Genomic DNA, 17,911 nt, shown 5'->3' on the forward strand with positions numbered 1-17,911 from the left:
TGCAATTTGTTGGATTTTAATTTCATTTTCATAAATGACACTCCTACAACTTGAAACTGTTCATGTATCTGCTTAGGAAGTTTACTGAAATGTCTTGGGTTATCAAATCTCTACCAAGAGCCTGAGCTAAAAATAATACCTAATTCTTTTCTAAAAATTTGGAAAGTTTTATCAGCAGGATATAAAATGTAGAGATGCTGATGGAAGTGAAACGTGATGAGAATCATTCAAATTATGTGCAATGATATTATTGAATCTAATTTTGTAGCATGTTTGTCAAGAACTGCTGACTCCCTTCTAAAATAGAAGGCTGTCAACAGCAGCCTTTCATCCATTTGATGCATTTGCTCACCCCCAAATAATTATTTCAGAGCTGTACCTGGGGATTTCCCTGGCCACCCAGTAGTTAAGACCTCACCTTCTAATGCAAAGGGTGTGGGTTCCATCCCTCATTGGGAATCTAAGCTCTTACATGCCTTGAGGCCAAAGAACCAAAAGATAAAACAGAAACAATATTGTAACAAATTAAATAAAGACCTTTAAAATGGCCCACATCAAAAAACTCTAAACAAACAAATGAAAAAAAAAACCCTGCTGTACCTGTTCTTTGCATAGGGCAAAGTTTGCTGCTAAGTGTGTTTTCTCAAATGCAGAGCCTCTCCTGTTGGCAGCTCTGATGACAGATAGTTCCCCAGTCTTGACTTCTTTTGGGAAGTCTTTGACTCCACCTTGGGTATCCTAGCTGTAGGCCTGAGGAGAAGTATTTTTAAGAACCTTGACCTTAGGGAATAGAGTGTGAGCTCTGCCAACTTGATGAGGTTGGAGAAGGACACATGAATGGCTTTTCTTTTCCTAATTTGAAATTAGGGCCTTCTCTTCAGAAGAGGTTTAGGTAAACCAAGATAATCCTTCTGCATCAGGAAATGTTTCAACTTTTAGAGTTAATTTTTCTGGTGTGGCCTTTCTCCATAACCAAGAGGAATTCAGATGTGATGTGGCGGGTGGGGAGGACTCCCTACCAGGCTGCTTTTACAGCCCCAGAATTTAGAGTCCCCCTTGAGTTCTGAAATACTTTGCTTCTGTGTTTCTAGGTGAATGAGCCTGTTGTGGGAAGGAGTGGGTGAGAGCTGTAGGAGCCTTAGGGGACCTGGAAGGCTGTTTTCAGGATCAGCCAAGGAGAAATGGCTCCTCTGGGGATCAGAGAAGAATCGTTACCATGACTTTCCCAAAGAGTTTTCAGTTTTTGCCAGAAGATTAAGAGCTAAATGGACAAGAGGAAAACATACTGTAGACTCATTGACAAGCTAGAGTTGAATGCATCCTTAGGTAAATACTTTACTTACCTTGGCTGAAGTTGATAACTTTTTGGTTTGGAAGTAGAGGCTCCAGCTCAGCCATATTTATTTTGCATAATTCATTCTTTCCAAAAATTCATGGACCTTGCCTGGAACTTTGACTGTCCACTCTATAAACTGCAGCGCAAATCAGGAAACAGTGGTTCTGTGGTCTATAGGCAGAAAGGAGATGATTGGAGACTTTCTCTCTGTTGATGCATTCAATAGCTTTTAGGCTATGAAATGGAAAAAAGAATTCATTTTTAAGATTTCTGAGGGTTTTTAGGGACGCTTGCTGACTTTGCTCTTAGCTGTAATGTGTTAAAATGAAGAACTTTCTACGGGTGCAACAGATGCATGGTTCTTAAAGGACCAGTGCATAAATCTCATTCTTCTACTGTATGCTTACAAAAGAAAGTAAAAGAAGGAGGAAGTGTGGAGGAGGAGAATAAGCAGAAGGAGCAGCTAAGGTTAACATAGTGATTAGATTGATATATAAGAACAGGACAGTTTGCTTGATCGATTACAGCCTTTGCTGGAGATTTGGGACAAAAATGAGGAGGACAGAATGGAGTTGAACCATTGAGAGAGTACTGAGATGATAGAACTCACTGTGGATATCTCATGTGAAGAATGGTGTGGTTTGTGCCCTTTTGTAGCCATGAGGTCTGGGTAGTGGACATCATGTGACACTAAAAACTGCTGTCAACCTTACCTGACTACCTTTCGGGAACAATACTAATCTGACCTGAACATTTGGAGTTAGAGATGATCCTGATGAACACATTTCCTAATAAAATAGACATTTTTATTACTAGTGAAATTAGTGTGGTTATAGGTAGTTCAGGTCTGGGAGAGAAAGTCCCTGACTGGGAAGGCATGAGTTTCAGCCATTTTCCAAGTGACATATGGCTGCCACCCAGAGATTTCAGACAAGCCCTGAGAGACATTCCAGGTGATTCCACATGCCCACCCTGTTCCAGGCTTAGTCCACTTCTTTGTGACCCCATGGACTGTAGCCTGCCAGGCTCCTCTATCCATGGGATTCTTCAGGCAAGAATACTGAAGTGGGTTGCCATTTCTTCCTCCAAGAGATCTGATTCTTCACTCAGGGATCAAACCTGCATCTCTTGTGTTTCCTGAATTGGCAGTCAGGTTCTTTACCACTAGCTCCACCTGGGATGCCCCTTCCCTCTCCCTAACCTCCCCAGAACTGTGCCATCACCCACAGCTTGTAAGTATGGAGACAAGTCAATTTAAGCACTAGGGGGTATCCTGGCTCTTAAAACAGAAGAGGATGCAGTGAATAAAGAAAAAAAAGCAGCGTCCACTCTTGTCTCCAATCGTTGGTCACAATATGAATGTAGCAGGTGGTTGATGCCCCTTGGGACTGTGGTCTGGCTCTGTTGGTTGCCTGGTTAGGGGGAAACAGAAGAGGTTAACTGGATCTCAGCGCATCCTCCAGACTGGAAGCATGTTGTCCACTCAGCAAGCAGCTTCTGCCGCCAACCCAGAACTGGGCTTCTTTATAGCTCTCTTTCCTGCTTTGCATCATCAGAGGGACTTATCTTTTTACCAGTTCCTTCCCCCAGAGGTTGCTATCTTAGAAGCAGGGTATCAGTTTTAATTGGTTTGTTGGTTTGTTTACTTCCAAGTCCGAGTCATTAGAGGAAATGGTTCAGTTCTATTTGCCTCAACTGCTTTCCGTTGCCTGGCAAAGCAACATTTAGTCACAATACAAGGAAACGAGTCTGGCAGTCAGAGTCTAGTGACAAATGTAATTCATTTATGTAAAACTGCAGGTTTCAGCTTAAACATAGTCAGTGTTTATTGAATATCCAAACACACAGCTTAGGAGGAAAGAAAATATAACATCTGTTTCTGGAGCTGAAGCACAATTACTGCTAAATATTTTTGAAGATTTTTAGTCCAGTTCAAGGTGACCCTCCTAGAAGGTACTGGTCTCCCACCTAGAAGCCAAGCCTCCAAGAGTTAACAAGACAGACTGTCCTGGATGGGACAGAGTGGAATTAAATTGAGTGGATGTTCACTTCCTTTTTATCCCACTCCTGATGTTTTTATGTCATCTCTCTGGCTTCTTTGGATGTGTCCTTTGTCCATAGTTGCTTCAACTTCATCTTGAAAAGAGGCAACTTGCAAGATAAAATTAAATGGCTTGATTTTCATGTCCTGTAAGCACAGCTTGCTGCCTCTCACAATTTTGGTGACTCTGCAATAGAGAGAATGTTTCTCTCTCTCTCTCCCTGTTTCTTTCTCTCTCTGTCCTTGTCTTTCTCTGACTGGTGTTGACAGCACCCATGGTGTATGTGTCCCTTTAAATATCCCTGGGATTTAGTTTACTTGTACATTTGTGATTCAGCACACGCCATGCAAATTGACAGGCAAGTCAAAATAAAATATTCTCTAAAAATAGCACAAATTAGAGAACTCTAAAACTTTTAAAAACACATGATTCCCCAAGCCATTTTCTTGCCATAGCTTTAAAATAAATGATTAGTAGTTTTATGAGTCAACTCATTTAGAGGCAATTTTTATCATGTCATGACAGGAATTTTATTTGTCTCCCTTTGCACAGAGTCATATGTCTTTTGTCGAAGATGAGAATGTCTTTTTTCCCCCTGCTTTAAGTTTCCTTATATTTTCTATGACAGTCTAAAATCACAATATAATACATTTTCTTTGGATTATCAGTTGTGGCTTCCACTATGAGCAAATAATATTTGTGAAGTAAGTTTTAAAATATTTTAAAGCATCACACAAAGTGGTGAATTTCTATGAAACATTTTATTTTAAAAAATTGGCTTTAGTCAGAATGGGAGGGGCATAAAAGTCCCTTTTAGTTAGTCATTTCATAATAATTTGAAAACAATAATTTGGTACCTAGTTGTCTTCATTCAACATTGTAAAAAGTTACAGTTCTTGAAGATCGCAATTCAGCCAGCACTGATGATTTGAGTAGAATGAGAGGACCAGGGAAGCCAGTTGGCTTCTCTTAGTTCGGCATCATCGTCCGTGGGATGACCTTGTTATGCTGGAGCCTGGATTCTTCCCTGGTCTGTCTGCAGCCACAGTCACTGCTTTGCTGTTCTCAAGGTGAGAGAGCTGCTAACCTTTCCATGCTGCATTTCAGCAACTTGGAAGTATATACAGTATACTGGCTGCAATCTTGAACGTTGGAAACATTGAATTTTCTTCTGTGGCAACTGAACACCAGATTGACAAGAGCCACATTTCGAATCATGAAGCTCTGGAGAACTGTGAGTTTCATTATCTTTCATTCAAAACTGAACTCCTAAAAAACATCTGATGACATGGTGAGAGTGTCACATCGGGGCAGTTGTACGTTTATGGAACCCTAAAAAAGAATAGTCAAATTCAATTTACATCAAGTGAAGTTTCCAGAGTCCACTGTTTAAAACAGATCTTTGTGTCTATAAATTAGCTAATTACTATAGGAAACATTTCTAAAGACTAGGCTTTCGTGACTATTTTAGGAGCTATTTACATTTCAGTGTAAAAGTACAGAAAACATGATTAAGATTTAGCAAACTGATCTGAAAAAGAGTTGAAGTTGTTATTGTGTAAATTTGGCATCTCTGTCATTTATAAGTAATGAAGATCTGAATATTTATTTTTGTACTGAATGGAGTTTTATACGTATTCATCTTGGGTTGGTTCATTTTGGAGTCATTTTCTATGCAAGTAAAGTACATCATGGTATTTGCTTCAAATCAACTTTTATTGACTGAGTTTAATGAATTATTTCAGTAATTTAAAGTTTCTCACTGATACCATCCTGTGGCAAACTTTTTTTTTAGAATATACCCTATTTTTATTTTTAATATTGGCATATGCCCCACAATTCCAGATCTGTTAAAGTTTCATTTGTAACCTGGGAAATATGATATAAAATTTAATTTACAGTAAGTCCCCTACATATGAACAAGTCCGTTCCAAGACTGCATTTGTAAGTGCATTCTATTCATAAGTCCATCAGAGTTAGCTTAGGCACTTAATTAACACAGTTAGCTATATAGTTCTGTACTGTAATAGATTTGTAAAACTTTTTACACAAATAGTACATCAGTTCAGTTCAGTTCAGTCACTCAGTCGTGTCCGACTCTTCGCGACCCCATGAACTGCAGCACTCCAGGCCTCCCTGTCCATCACCAACTCCCGGCATTCACCCAAACTCATGTGCATCGAGTCGGTGATGCCATCCAGCCATCTCATCCTCTGTCATCCCCTTCTCCTCCTGCCCCCAATCCCTCCCAGCATCAGGGTCTTTTCCAATGAGTCAACTCTTCGCATGAGGTGACCAAAGTACTGGAGTTTCAGCTTTAGCATCAGTCCTTCCAAAGAACACCCAGGACTGATCTCCTTTAGACTGGACTGGTTGGATCTCCTTGCAGTCCAAGGGACTCTCAAGAGTCTTCTCCAACACCACAGTTCAAAAGCATCAATTCCTTGAGACTCAGCTTTCTTCACAGTCCAACTCTCACATGCATACATGACCACAGGAAAAACCATAGCCTTGACTAGACAGACCTTTGTTGACAAAGTAATGTCTCTGCTTTTGATTATGCTGTCTAGGTTGGTCATAACTTTCCTTCCAAGGAGTAAGCGTCTTTTAATTTCATGGCTGCAGTCACCATATAGTACATTAAAGCAAGCAAAAAGTAAAACATTTTAAATCTTACAGTATGGTATCTTGAAAAATACAGCAGTACCGTACAGGAGGCATGCATGGGTTGGCATTAAGGGAACAGGCAAGCAGAGTTACTGACTGGAGGAGGGAGACGAGGTGGGAGGCGGTAGAGAAAAAGGATCATCAGCAATAGGAGACGGAGGGCAAGCTGCAATTTCACTCATGCCTGACGTTGATGGCACAGGTTCTGGTTCCTTGCTGGAATCAGATGTAAGCTCCCATCTTTGAAAGCTTGTAACTTGAAGTTTCATATGTAGGGGACTTACTGTATATATATTTTTCTGATTTATACTTACTTATGAACAGAATGAGATGTTTTAAGGTGATTTCAGAGAGCCGAATGCCAAACCATCCTGGTCTGAACCTATCCACAGATCTCTATCATCTTCATCCTACTGAGTATCTGGAACCAGCTGAATAACACAGCAGATGTGTCTGAGGTTGGCATGTAACCTGTCTGTCTTTTCCTATATAAAGAAAACTTAATTGGCTCATACAATACTAGGTTATCAGAAGTGGAAGGAGTAGCCAGAAAATACCATGATAAAATTCAAACCTCACTGTCTGATCATACTTACATGACTTATCAGCACCAACAGAATGAGCTGCAATAAAGCTATGATGTAGATATAAGTACATGAATTACCACCAAACTGAACAATGATTTTAATGATTGACAACCTATTTTTGTATAGCAGGAGATAGTCATATGGGTCACAAAATGTTAATATTGATATAGTTGAAATTAATTAAACCACTTTCTGAAATAACCACTCATGGGAAACAGAAATTTTGCTAATTTACATGAAAATGATTTATAGTTAAAGATACAAGGAATTATTTGCAAATGAAGTCTGTGGCTCTGGATGGTTTTACAGGTGCATGGTTTCAATCAGGCACCAGTTTTGTCCTTTCTCTCCTGTAACTGTCTTGCAAATATGGCCTCTTTTTATTATCTCCATCATCATTATTCTCATCCAAGACATATCCCCTCTCACCTGAACTGAATGACCACACAGTGGTTCATTCTACCGTAATTCTTGAACTTTTCCAGGCTGTCTTTCACAGTTCATTCAGGAATCACTTACCACATGTATCCATGGGATCTCTCCATCTCCCTCTCGCTCCTTGCCCCTCTCCTTTTCCACACCCTGCCTCTATCTTCCCACTTGTACTTCTTGATTAGCATCTCATTTCCCCTGGATGAAGACCATCAAGATGAGAACTTTGCCTTCCAAGGTGTTCTACTTAGCAGTATATCCCCAGGTAAAATGCCTGGCATGCAGTAGATGCTCAGTAGATAAACATGTCAAATGAATGAATAATGGGGGAATAGAAATAGACGTACCAGTCAAAATAGGAGACATTAATCAGAAACAGAGCTAAGTAGAATTACCAGAAAAGGCATTACAAATCACGAGGGAATCAGTGTTTTAGGGACAGGCAACTGGCTGACCATTTGAAGGACAAGGGGTTTGAATCCTTCTCATATACCGCATACAAAGGGAATTCCAAATGTGTGTCAATATAAATGCAAGTAAGTAAATATATAAGTGTACAGGACAAAATGCATTTATATAATCCTGAGATGAGAAAAGACCTGAAGGACTTCATGTGAGAAGATCACATATAAGTTTTAAGTAGATATTTGACTACATAAAAATTAAAAGTTTTACCCTAAAAGCAGGAAAATAAATTGCAATGCAGATGAAAAATGAGGAAAAGTACTTGCAATGTATATATCAAAGCATTATTCTCTTTAAACTTATAAATCAGTTAGGAAGAGATGAATATATCAATGAAAAAAGAGGCAGTTTACAAAATAAGAACAAGTCACTAATAAAAATATGAAAAGAAGAAAGTATTCAGCTTTTCTAGGAACCAAACACAAATTGAAAGAAGAAAACATTATTTTTAAAAATAATAATCCCTGAAGTCTGTGATCTTGTATTGAAATTATTTATCTTTCATTTAACTGTTGGGAGTATAGTTGGTTTAGAGTTTTTGAAGAGCAATAGTGTATCTCAACACTATATATATGTTGATACATATATATACTCTGAACCAACTGCTAAATTTAGGCAATTTATGCTAAGAAAATAATACAAGACAGGAATACAGATTCGTGCCCCAAATATTTATCTTCACATTCTTTACAGTTGTGACCATATGGAAGCAACCTAAGCATCCAACAATTTAAAAATTGATACATTAAGGTATATGTCAGAATATTATGCATCAAAATAAAATGATACTAACAAATACTATTCAACAAAATTGGAAATGCTTAAGATGTTAAAATAAAATGTATGTGCAGAATAGTAGCAATAAACATGCCCCAAAGGAAAGAAACACAGAATGTTTTCTTTGAAGGTAGGGATTTCTGCATTGAGCCAGTATTACTTACACAATGTGAAAAAAATATTTTGTTTAAATAAGGCTCAACAATTTTAGCCACGTAGTCAAGAAATATCTTTTCCCAAGTGCTAAAAGTAAATTTAAAATATTCAAAATATTTTAAAAGGAGAACAACTGATTGGAGAAATTAGCCTGTCATGTAATAGTTTGGTTAAGTGTGTTTATTATATTAAAAATGAGTTTTGTTCACTGAACTTAAGTATTATTCATTTAAAAGTTCTCTGATATTTAATTATCATTAAGTATTAAATATTCAGGCAGCACATTTTAACAAACTTTAGTGATTCACATATATAACTGATAAGTAGTATGATAAAAATGTTAAGATATTTTATTCTCCTTTGTTTCTATATTGTAAATGTTATTTAAAAGACATTTGTTTGCATATATCCCTTAAGTCTAGGTAACCTTACAATTAATTTCTGTATTTTCAAAATGTGTCTGTATAATCACAATCAAATGATACAGAAGTTTTGATTGTTTTTAAATTGTTTAACATAAATTAGTGAAATTATGTTTGACATAACCTAAACAACCACTGGCTTGTGCAGTTGGTTGCTCTGTCAGTCAGTTTGGTTTGGGTCATGCTATGTTATACAACAGCCTGCAGCCAACCAGTCAAGGTTAAGTGGAGAAAGATAATCAAGAAGAGACATAGAATTCTTATGGAATAGGAGCTGCTTTTTATATTATAAAACACCCATATGCTTATTTCATGTCATTTAAAGAAGGTGAATTAAGACATTTTCATTCTCTGTGGACTGACTTCATTGTCATAAAGTCTTCTAACAACACCTCTGTTTATTTATTTATTTATTTTTAGCTGCTTCTTTGCTTTGCATTCAAGTAGATGAGCTGCAAGAAGCTCTCACCTCCCACTGTGTGGTCACTAGAGGAGAAACCATCATACGACCCAACACTGTAGAGAAGGCTACTGACGTCAGAGATGCAATGGCTAAAACTTTATATGGACGCTTATTTAGTTGGATAGTCAACCGCATTAATAGCTTACTGAAGCATGAGGCATCACCCAGGTAAAAATCTTCATTGAACATGCTCCCCAAATGTCAAGTGATGTAAATCTGCTTTCTAATTTACTGATTTTTCTATGAGTTCCTTTGAAGATGTTTCTAACTAGTATCATTTAATTATTAAAGTTATATTTCTAGTAGATCTGCTTTGTTTCCTGATGATACCACTTCACTGCCCCATGTGGCTGTAAAACTCTTAGAACTGCTGGAACAAAAACTGTAGCAATGCGAATAAACATAATAGAAAGTGATTTTTTTAAGTGTGACTTCTCACTATCATTTTACATGTTCTTTTAATTAGAAGGTGTACTGTGAAGCATATATACCATTTTATACTTGCAGAGAATGTCTGTTCAGCAGTTCTTTGTGTTGAGGGGTTGAATTAAATCTTCAAGGCAAAAGAAAGCTTTCTTTTCTTTTTTTATTTATTATATTATCTTATTTATTTATTTTTTGGCTGCACTGCATGGCATGTGGGAGCTTTGTTGCCCAACCAGAGACTGAACCTGAGCCCCCCTGCACTGGAAGTGCAGAGTCTTAACCAGTAGACTACCAGGAAAGTCCTGGAAAACTTCTATTCATACTTTAACCTCGCAAGGGTACATATGACCTCCAATGAAATTTGGTTCAGAAATGCTCTAGATAAACTCGTAAGTGGCAGGGTACAAGCAGTAGTATTATGTGACCATAACCGATGTAAAATATAAGGTAAGTCTATGGCCTGTCTATACACCAGGGATTATGCAGAGATATATCTTCACACTTACATCCACAGCTTTATTCTGTAAATGATACAATCTTTAGAAATTGGTATGTGAAGAACAAGATGGATTTCTACCTTAAGGTCATCTCATTCACACATGCTTACTATGCATAAAAGACCATTTTATACATATTTCAGGCCTGCAATTCATTGTTATTTTTCCATTACAATACACACCACGACATATCATTCAAACTGTTCAAGGGACTTAAGAACATGGAGAAATAACATTCTTGACTATCTGTCCCTCAAAATCAATGAACAGAGATAACCTTTGTGAAGGAGTGGGGGAAAGAACGCATCTGGAATATTGAATTGTAAAATAGTATTTAATTGTATTTTCAAGTATTACATTATAAAATAAATTAATATATATTTATAACTTTCCCCAGGTTACTGTGTGTTCTGTATTAAAAATGACAAGTGAATAATTCAAAAACAAATAACCGTTCTTTAAGTAAAATATTTTTAGCGGGACATTTTAATTGTCCTAAAATGAGAGACAAAATGCTCTTTCACAGAGTTTTTGCTTTTCTGGTATGGCTTTTATTGAACATAGCCATGCTGTATTCTGAGTGCTTGGTAGGTTTTCCCTGTGATTCATGACTCACTCGGGGCTGTGATTTTTTTGTTTATAAACCTATAGGGCGAAAAGGTTATTTTGTTTAAGTATTCAAGATAGTATGGAAATAGTTTCTGAAGTACAGGGGAATATGGTACTGTCTACATCTTAAAATGAACGCTACCTACTTTATGTTCTATGGAGGGAAACTTTTTCAATTAAGAAAAATTTCACTCTGTGTTCTAGTAATAGATAGTTTCTTAGCTAAATCACAAAAGTGACTCAGAGATACCCTGCTTTCAATTACCTCCTAAGAAAGTAAATAAAAGCTCAGAATAATACCTCTTTAATTTTCCAGTGGCAACGGTGATGAACTAAGCATTGGCATTCTGGATATATTTGGCTTTGAAAATTTCAAAAAAAATTCCTTTGAGCAGCTGTGCATTAACATTGCAAATGAACAAATTCAGTTTTATTTCAACCAACACATATTCGCCTGGGAACAGGTGAGTTGAGATGCTTTGTTACATATAGTTTAGTCACTCAGTCAAGTCCGACTCTTTGCGACCCCATGAACTGTAGCCCACCAGGCTCCTCCGTCCACGGGATTTTCCAGGCAAGAGTACTGGAGTCGGGTGCCATTTACTTCTCCAGAGAATCTTCCCTGTCGACCCAGGGATCAAACCCAGGCCTCCCACATTGTAGGCAGATGCTTGAGCCACCAGGGAAGTTACATATAGTATACACACATGCAGTGTGTGTTCTGTGGAGAATTGTACTATGAAGTGGGATCTAAATCATAGATTTAATGCCTGAAACATTTAGTAAAGACTACAAAAAGATTTCCTTTGCTCCATGCTCCTAGTAAAAATGAAAACAAGCTAAAAAGCTGGTATGCATTTAGTATGTCTTGATAACTGATGTTGAATGTGCTCCACCAAAAATCGCTGGACTCTTCTCTGAACTTAACATATCTGAGCCCTTGCAAACAAAGGAAATTTGGAAACTTAAGTAAGCAGATGTGTCTAGGGATTTCTTTCTGTAGACTGCAAAGCTGAAATTCTGTTTGGAATTTAAATACCCACGTAAAATGCATTAAACTTCAAAATTCCGGTTGCTAAGCAACCAGAACACAAGAACACAAGATAATGGATTTGATGTAAACGCCATGAGATGGTAATTTTGTCAGAGTACAATAAGTAATTTATGATTCAGCTTCAAAAATCAGAGTGTTACTTGAACTGCATTTGGCAAAAATGTAGTATTAAAATTATTTAGTTAATCAAGCCTAAAAGAAATAGTCATATTTTACATCATTTAGCATATCATTTTTCCTTTAAGTAATATTATATTGTTGTGTGTTTACTGTTATATGGTTGTGTGTTCAACTTAAAATTGAAGTTTTTGTTTAAATTTGAAATAAACTAGAGGTACATGGATTTTTTTAAATTCAAAATACTCAGCTTTATTGCAAATTTACTTTGAAATCACATTTTGAAAACAGTGGTTGCACAAAAAATGTTTAGATTGTGACATTTCTTGGGGCTGAATTTCTCCACTGTTTACCTGAAACTGTCCTAACATTGTTAATCGGCTCTACCCCAATACAAAATAAAAGTTATTTTTAATAAAAAGGGCAAGAATTTAAGATTTTATCTGTATTTACACAGCTCTCATCCACCCCAGATTCTTGTTTCTCTCACCCTCTCCCTTTCACCGCTTCTCCATGCCTCTCCATTAGTGCCATCCTTTTGCTTAGTTATACAATGAAATCTTTTCAAGTCTTTAGAAACAAAACCCTTCTTCAGCATGCTTATGTCTGTAGCCATGGCCCTCTCTCTTCCCTTCACAAGGTCCATGAAAACATATTCAACATTCACTTGTAATATATTGATTTCTTCCCCACCTGGGTACATTGAGTCCATAGCATCTGACTACTGTGTAGGAATGGCCCTTCTTAATCTCACCAGTCACTAAAATCAGAAACATTTTAGTCTCTACATTGGTCTTTCTGTATCTTCAACCCTGTTGATGGATTCCTATTTCTGGAAAACCCCGAGTTGGGCATCCCTAACACGCTTTCTGTTTCTCTTGCTCTTTGATGATTTCCTTTTTTTACTCTTCCTGCACCAACCCATACATCAGTAGTTCTTAACCCTGGCTGCACATTAGAATCACTTGGGTAAAATTCCAGTGCCCAGATCCTGTCCCAGTCTATTTAAGTCAGATGTCTCGGGATGAGACTGCTGCTGCTGCTGCTGCTGCTGCTAAGTCGCTTCAGTCGTGTCTGACTCTGTGCGACCCCATAGATGGCAGCCCACCAGGCTCCGCCATCCCTAGGATTCTCCAGGCAAGAACACTGGAGTGGGTTGCCATTTCCTTTTCCAATGCATGAAAGTGAAAAGTGAAAGTGAAGTTGCTCAGTTGTGTCCGACTCTTAGCGACCCCATGGACTGCAGCCTACCAGGCTCTTCTGTCCATGGGATTTTCCAGGCAAGAGTGCTGGAGTGGGGTGTCATTGAGGTTCCAGTCTAGTCCAACTGAGTACAGCCAAGGTTGAGAATTACTGCCCTAAATGCTAGCTCCCAAAGAGTTCTATCCCTGATATCTTCTCATATTCACTAGGCAAGAATCTATTTCTAATACTTCAGCTACTCCCTATGTGCTAGAGATGCTGCACTCCTCATCTGTAACCCCATACCTCTCTGATCTCCTCCTGTAAGGACAGCTTCCAGAACTTGATCCAGAATTGAATTCATCTTTTCCTCCCACTTATATTCTTTCTCATAGAATGGGATCTGTAACCACTTGCTTACTCCAAAAAAAAAAAAAAAAAAAACAGTGAGACATATTCTTTTTTAAATATTTATTTGACCGAGCCAAGTCTTAGTTGCAGCAGGATCTTTATTTCAGTTGTGGCACTCAAGACTTTAGTTGTGATATGCAGACGCTCAGTGGCAACATGTGGGATCTAGTTCCCTGATCAAGGGGTGGAATCCAGGCCCCCTACACTGGGAGTGTGGAGTCTTAGCCACTGAACCTCCAGGGAAGTCCCCATTGAGACTTTTCTTATTCCTTCCTCCTTTATGCTCCAGTAAAAACACATGACATTTGACAACACAATATTTGGTTTTCATTTTTGCTCTCTTTCACGAGGCTGAAAGCTCCTTGAGCAATTATATATTAATTCTTTTTATATCTTCAGAGCCTGACATAGAGCAAATGCTCAATGAATATTTATTAAATCAATATCATCCTGCCTTATTGATTCACAGTGTTCACAGCATCAATGCTAACCAGAAATTGAAACAAGTAAACTTGAGGCAGCAGGGGGTGATTTGGACTTTTTGATAGGAATCTATGCGGGTTACCTGTTTCATGGGATCTGGTACATCTTGATGCATTTCCTGTCTGTCTGCTTAATTAATCAATAATGTGTGTTGCTAGGCTTCCGTTAGTCTTCTATTTGAGGGATTAAGCTTAGAACCTGGTGTTATTGGAACTAGCCTTTAACCCAATGTACATCTTTCAGCAATTATTTACTTTTTACTTTTAATAGAATGTTAGTTTATGGTTCACTTTGACTGACAGCCTTGAATTTCATTTATCATCCTAATGCTTTTAGTTCTTTTGTGTTTGGGCTTGCTACAAGTGAAACTCCTCTAATATGACTTTTAAAAAAATATCCTTGAGAGCTTTTCAAGACAAAATCAACTCAAAATTGCTCCAGCAAATTAAAAATGCAACTAAAATCCAGGATTATGCAAAGCATTTTGAGGAATTAAGGCCATTTCCAATCCTTTCAAGTGCCTTCATGGGGTAAGGACCAGAGAATACCTACTTCATGATCTTATGGACCAAACATTGGCAGCTGAGTGACCAGGTCAGTGAATCTGTGATCTGGTGGACACAGGAATGGTCATGGATTCTGTTGATTTTAACATGTGGGTGCACCTGATTGTTTGTTTGTTTGTTTGTTTTCTTTTCCTTTCATTCTGTCACTTCCCTGTGAAGGCAAGATTTATATGTAACTGAGAAATGCTTATGTAGCTGTGTATTAGCTACCACATTTAAAGAGAGCATTTCTACTAAGGGAGGCAGCTTTTCATATTAGCCCTCACAGTGAGTCTCCATGGTAATCTGTAGCCAAGATTTTGCTTCTTTGGGGTTTGTTTTTGCTTATTTTCTGATTTTCTTCCATGTGGAAGGGAGCTCAACCGTAGGCAAAGAGTCATAGAAAGCTTGAAGTTCTCTTCAAGTCAGAGTCAGACTGGTGTGTAGTGATGGGTTTTGTCCGTTTAATCATGCACTGTGGTGTAATCATTGTGGTACAGACCAGAAGAAATGATGTGTGTTTCCTAGAAGTTTACAATTCAAATTAAAGAGAATGAATATCAACCATGGATTAGTCCCACACGGGCATGAGTTTGGATTGGAATAAATACCATTGTTCCTTAGACTCAGAATTCTTGTGTGATGCCCCAGAGCATTGTTCTAGAATCCTGAAGATCCACTCTACTTCCTCGTGTGCCTATTGATGGGGATAAGCTTTCTGATCCATTAGCACATTTTTCTATTAACCAAACTAGAGTTGGTTTTTAAAGTGAGCTATTAATAGTTGTTTCTCTAAAGGATAGGATTATATATATAATATGCATAGGTGATTCATATATGTACCCGTGGGTTTAAAATTAAAAGTGAGAAGTCATTTTATAAGCAGGAAGCTACTTACAGCACATAATAGAAGCGATAAATGCAATAAGTGACCTATCTCAGAATGTGATGTGTATGAATTTTATCTCCAGCTGTTCATATTCTAAAGTTTAAAGCTTTTGAGGATTTGGATGTGGGCTCCAACACATAATTTGTGGCAATTGCAAAGAACAAAAATTCATTCAATTATATAGTATCTACACTTTCCACTTTTTTAGCATTATAAAGTAAAAAGAATCAATCATCTGATAAAAAATAAACCCCTTATACGTTTCAAATTGTTTTGCTTGCAAGTGTGAATTTTTATTTTATATCCAGCTTTTTCCCCTGTTGCACCATGTGTGTGCAGTGGTAGTGGCATTTGTGTTCTGTGTGCTCTCCAAGGGGTAAAGGCCATTTTATAGGCATTTGCCTTATCAGCATTGACAGACTGTACCTTGAAGAAACCCTTGGTATACAACAAATCTTCCTTTATAAATGGTTGGCCAAATTTTCAGCTAATGTTTGAGATCACACCAGATGTTCCTTAAACTTCTCACCTATTGAGTATGGAACACACATGCACACATGCGCGCACGCGCACACACACACACACACACACACACACACACACGTCACTCAGTCTTGTCTAACTCTTTGCTACCCCGTGGACTGTAGCCCACCAGGCTCCTCTGTCCATGGAGTTCTCTGGGCAAGAATACTGGGGTGGGTTGCCTTTCCCTTCTCCAGGGGATCTTCCCGACTGAGGGATCGAACCCAGGTCTTCTGCATTGCAGGAAGATTCCTTATCGTCTGAGCCACTAGGGAAGCCCTAAGTATGGAAGCTGGTACCTAAATGAGTGGATGCACGTGGCGCATCCCTGAAGCCTCTCCTGGCTGTGAGCAAAATGCGTTTTCCCTCTGGGTCTCACAGGCTGCCTTCTGGACTCCTGGTCCTTCCCACCCCTCACTCACCACTCACGATGCACACTGTTCCTCTTCCATCAAGGAAGTGGGTCAACGCTCTGCATGGGATGTGGATATGTGTGGTACTTATTTTTATAATTTGATAATATTTTTAAAATATTTTAATTATGAATAAAAATAATGTTGAATGAGATATACAGTTAGGAGCATAGATCTGTATACAGCTACTATGGTTTTCTACATGTGAGGGTAGAGAACAGTATTGACAAACTGGAAAGCATTTTTTGGTGAAGACTGAAACAGGACAGTAAAGGGGAACTAGTTTAAGGTGAAGGAGATCCTGGTGTAAAGAAAATTACATGTCTGGATTCCAGTGCAATGTCTCCTTATCCTAAATCAGCATCAATGTAGTATAAATTTGTTAAATCCTTTATGGCTTTTAAACACTTTTCAAGGATAGATACCATGTACAAAAAGTGACTAGATGAGACTTACCATTTCAAAATATATTGTACAGCTCTTTTTTCAGGAAAAAAAAAGGAGCCATTCTATGGAACATCAATTAAATCTCCTTTCTACAAAATTCATTGTGTGTGTGTTAGTCTCTCAGCCATGTCTGACTCTTAGCAACCCCATACACTATAGCCTGGCTCCTCTGTCCATGGAATTTTCCAGGCAGGAATACTGGAGTGATATGCCATTCCCTTCTCTAGGGGATCTTTTGACCCAGGGATCAAACCCTGGTCTCCTGCATTGCAGGCAGATTCTTTCCTGTCCGACCTACCAGGGAAATATATGTAAAATGTAAAATATATATATTTATTAGGAATTATCCAAAATACTGCCTCATTAGGTTACTTGTCAAATTCTGAATTAAAGACCTATGTCATCTCAAATTGATGATCAGTATTCCCTTTGGCTTGCTATAAACATTAACTTAAAAATGAGCAGGACCATTGATATCAGCTTTGAATAGAAAACACTGAAAGAAATATATTTCCAATCATAAATTTTATTTAGGTTTTCACAGCATGCATATTTGCCACTTTGCCTTCTTCATTTTTAGTTTTATAAAAAGTTATTTCAGTAAAATATTATTACTAAAAATAATATGTATATATAGAAAGAGAGCAAATGATAAAGCAAATGCAATAAAAGGCTAGGAAAGGATACATAGAAGTCCTCTGTACCATTCTTGCCACTTTCCTGTTAGTTTGAAATTAGTTCAGCATAAAAAGTGGCAAAATTTCTTTTTACACTGTAATAAATGTATAATTCACCTCGAGTACTGATAACACACAAAATCACAGATTTTCAACCTATAAAGGTTTTCATTCTCTCTTAGGATGAATAACTTCTCAATGATTTCTTTCCACATGGGCAACATTTTCATGAATATGTACACTCATGAGCAGTTGGTGAGTGAGAATGCTTTTACTAAAAGACAGATGTCAG

The 17,911-nt window shown here is 37.8% G+C and overlaps 1 protein-coding gene across 1 annotated transcript in view; it reads left to right on the forward strand.

The window, feature by feature from the left end:
- MYO3A (myosin IIIA) overlaps nucleotides 1–17,911 on the forward strand; it is a 157,301-nt gene that overhangs the window by 87,191 nt on the left and 52,199 nt on the right. Inside the window, exons 16-18 of the mRNA XM_052651153.1 lie at nucleotides 4,486–4,612; nucleotides 9,305–9,515; nucleotides 11,196–11,343. Of these exons, the coding sequence (XP_052507113.1) occupies nucleotides 4,486–4,612; nucleotides 9,305–9,515; nucleotides 11,196–11,343 (486 nt within the window). The remainder of the gene's footprint in view (nucleotides 1–4,485; nucleotides 4,613–9,304; nucleotides 9,516–11,195; nucleotides 11,344–17,911) is intronic.

Source organism: Budorcas taxicolor, chromosome 13 (genome assembly GCF_023091745.1).
Source record: "Budorcas taxicolor isolate Tak-1 chromosome 13, Takin1.1, whole genome shotgun sequence".
In the NCBI taxonomy this organism is placed as follows: domain Eukaryota; kingdom Metazoa; phylum Chordata; class Mammalia; order Artiodactyla; family Bovidae; genus Budorcas; species Budorcas taxicolor.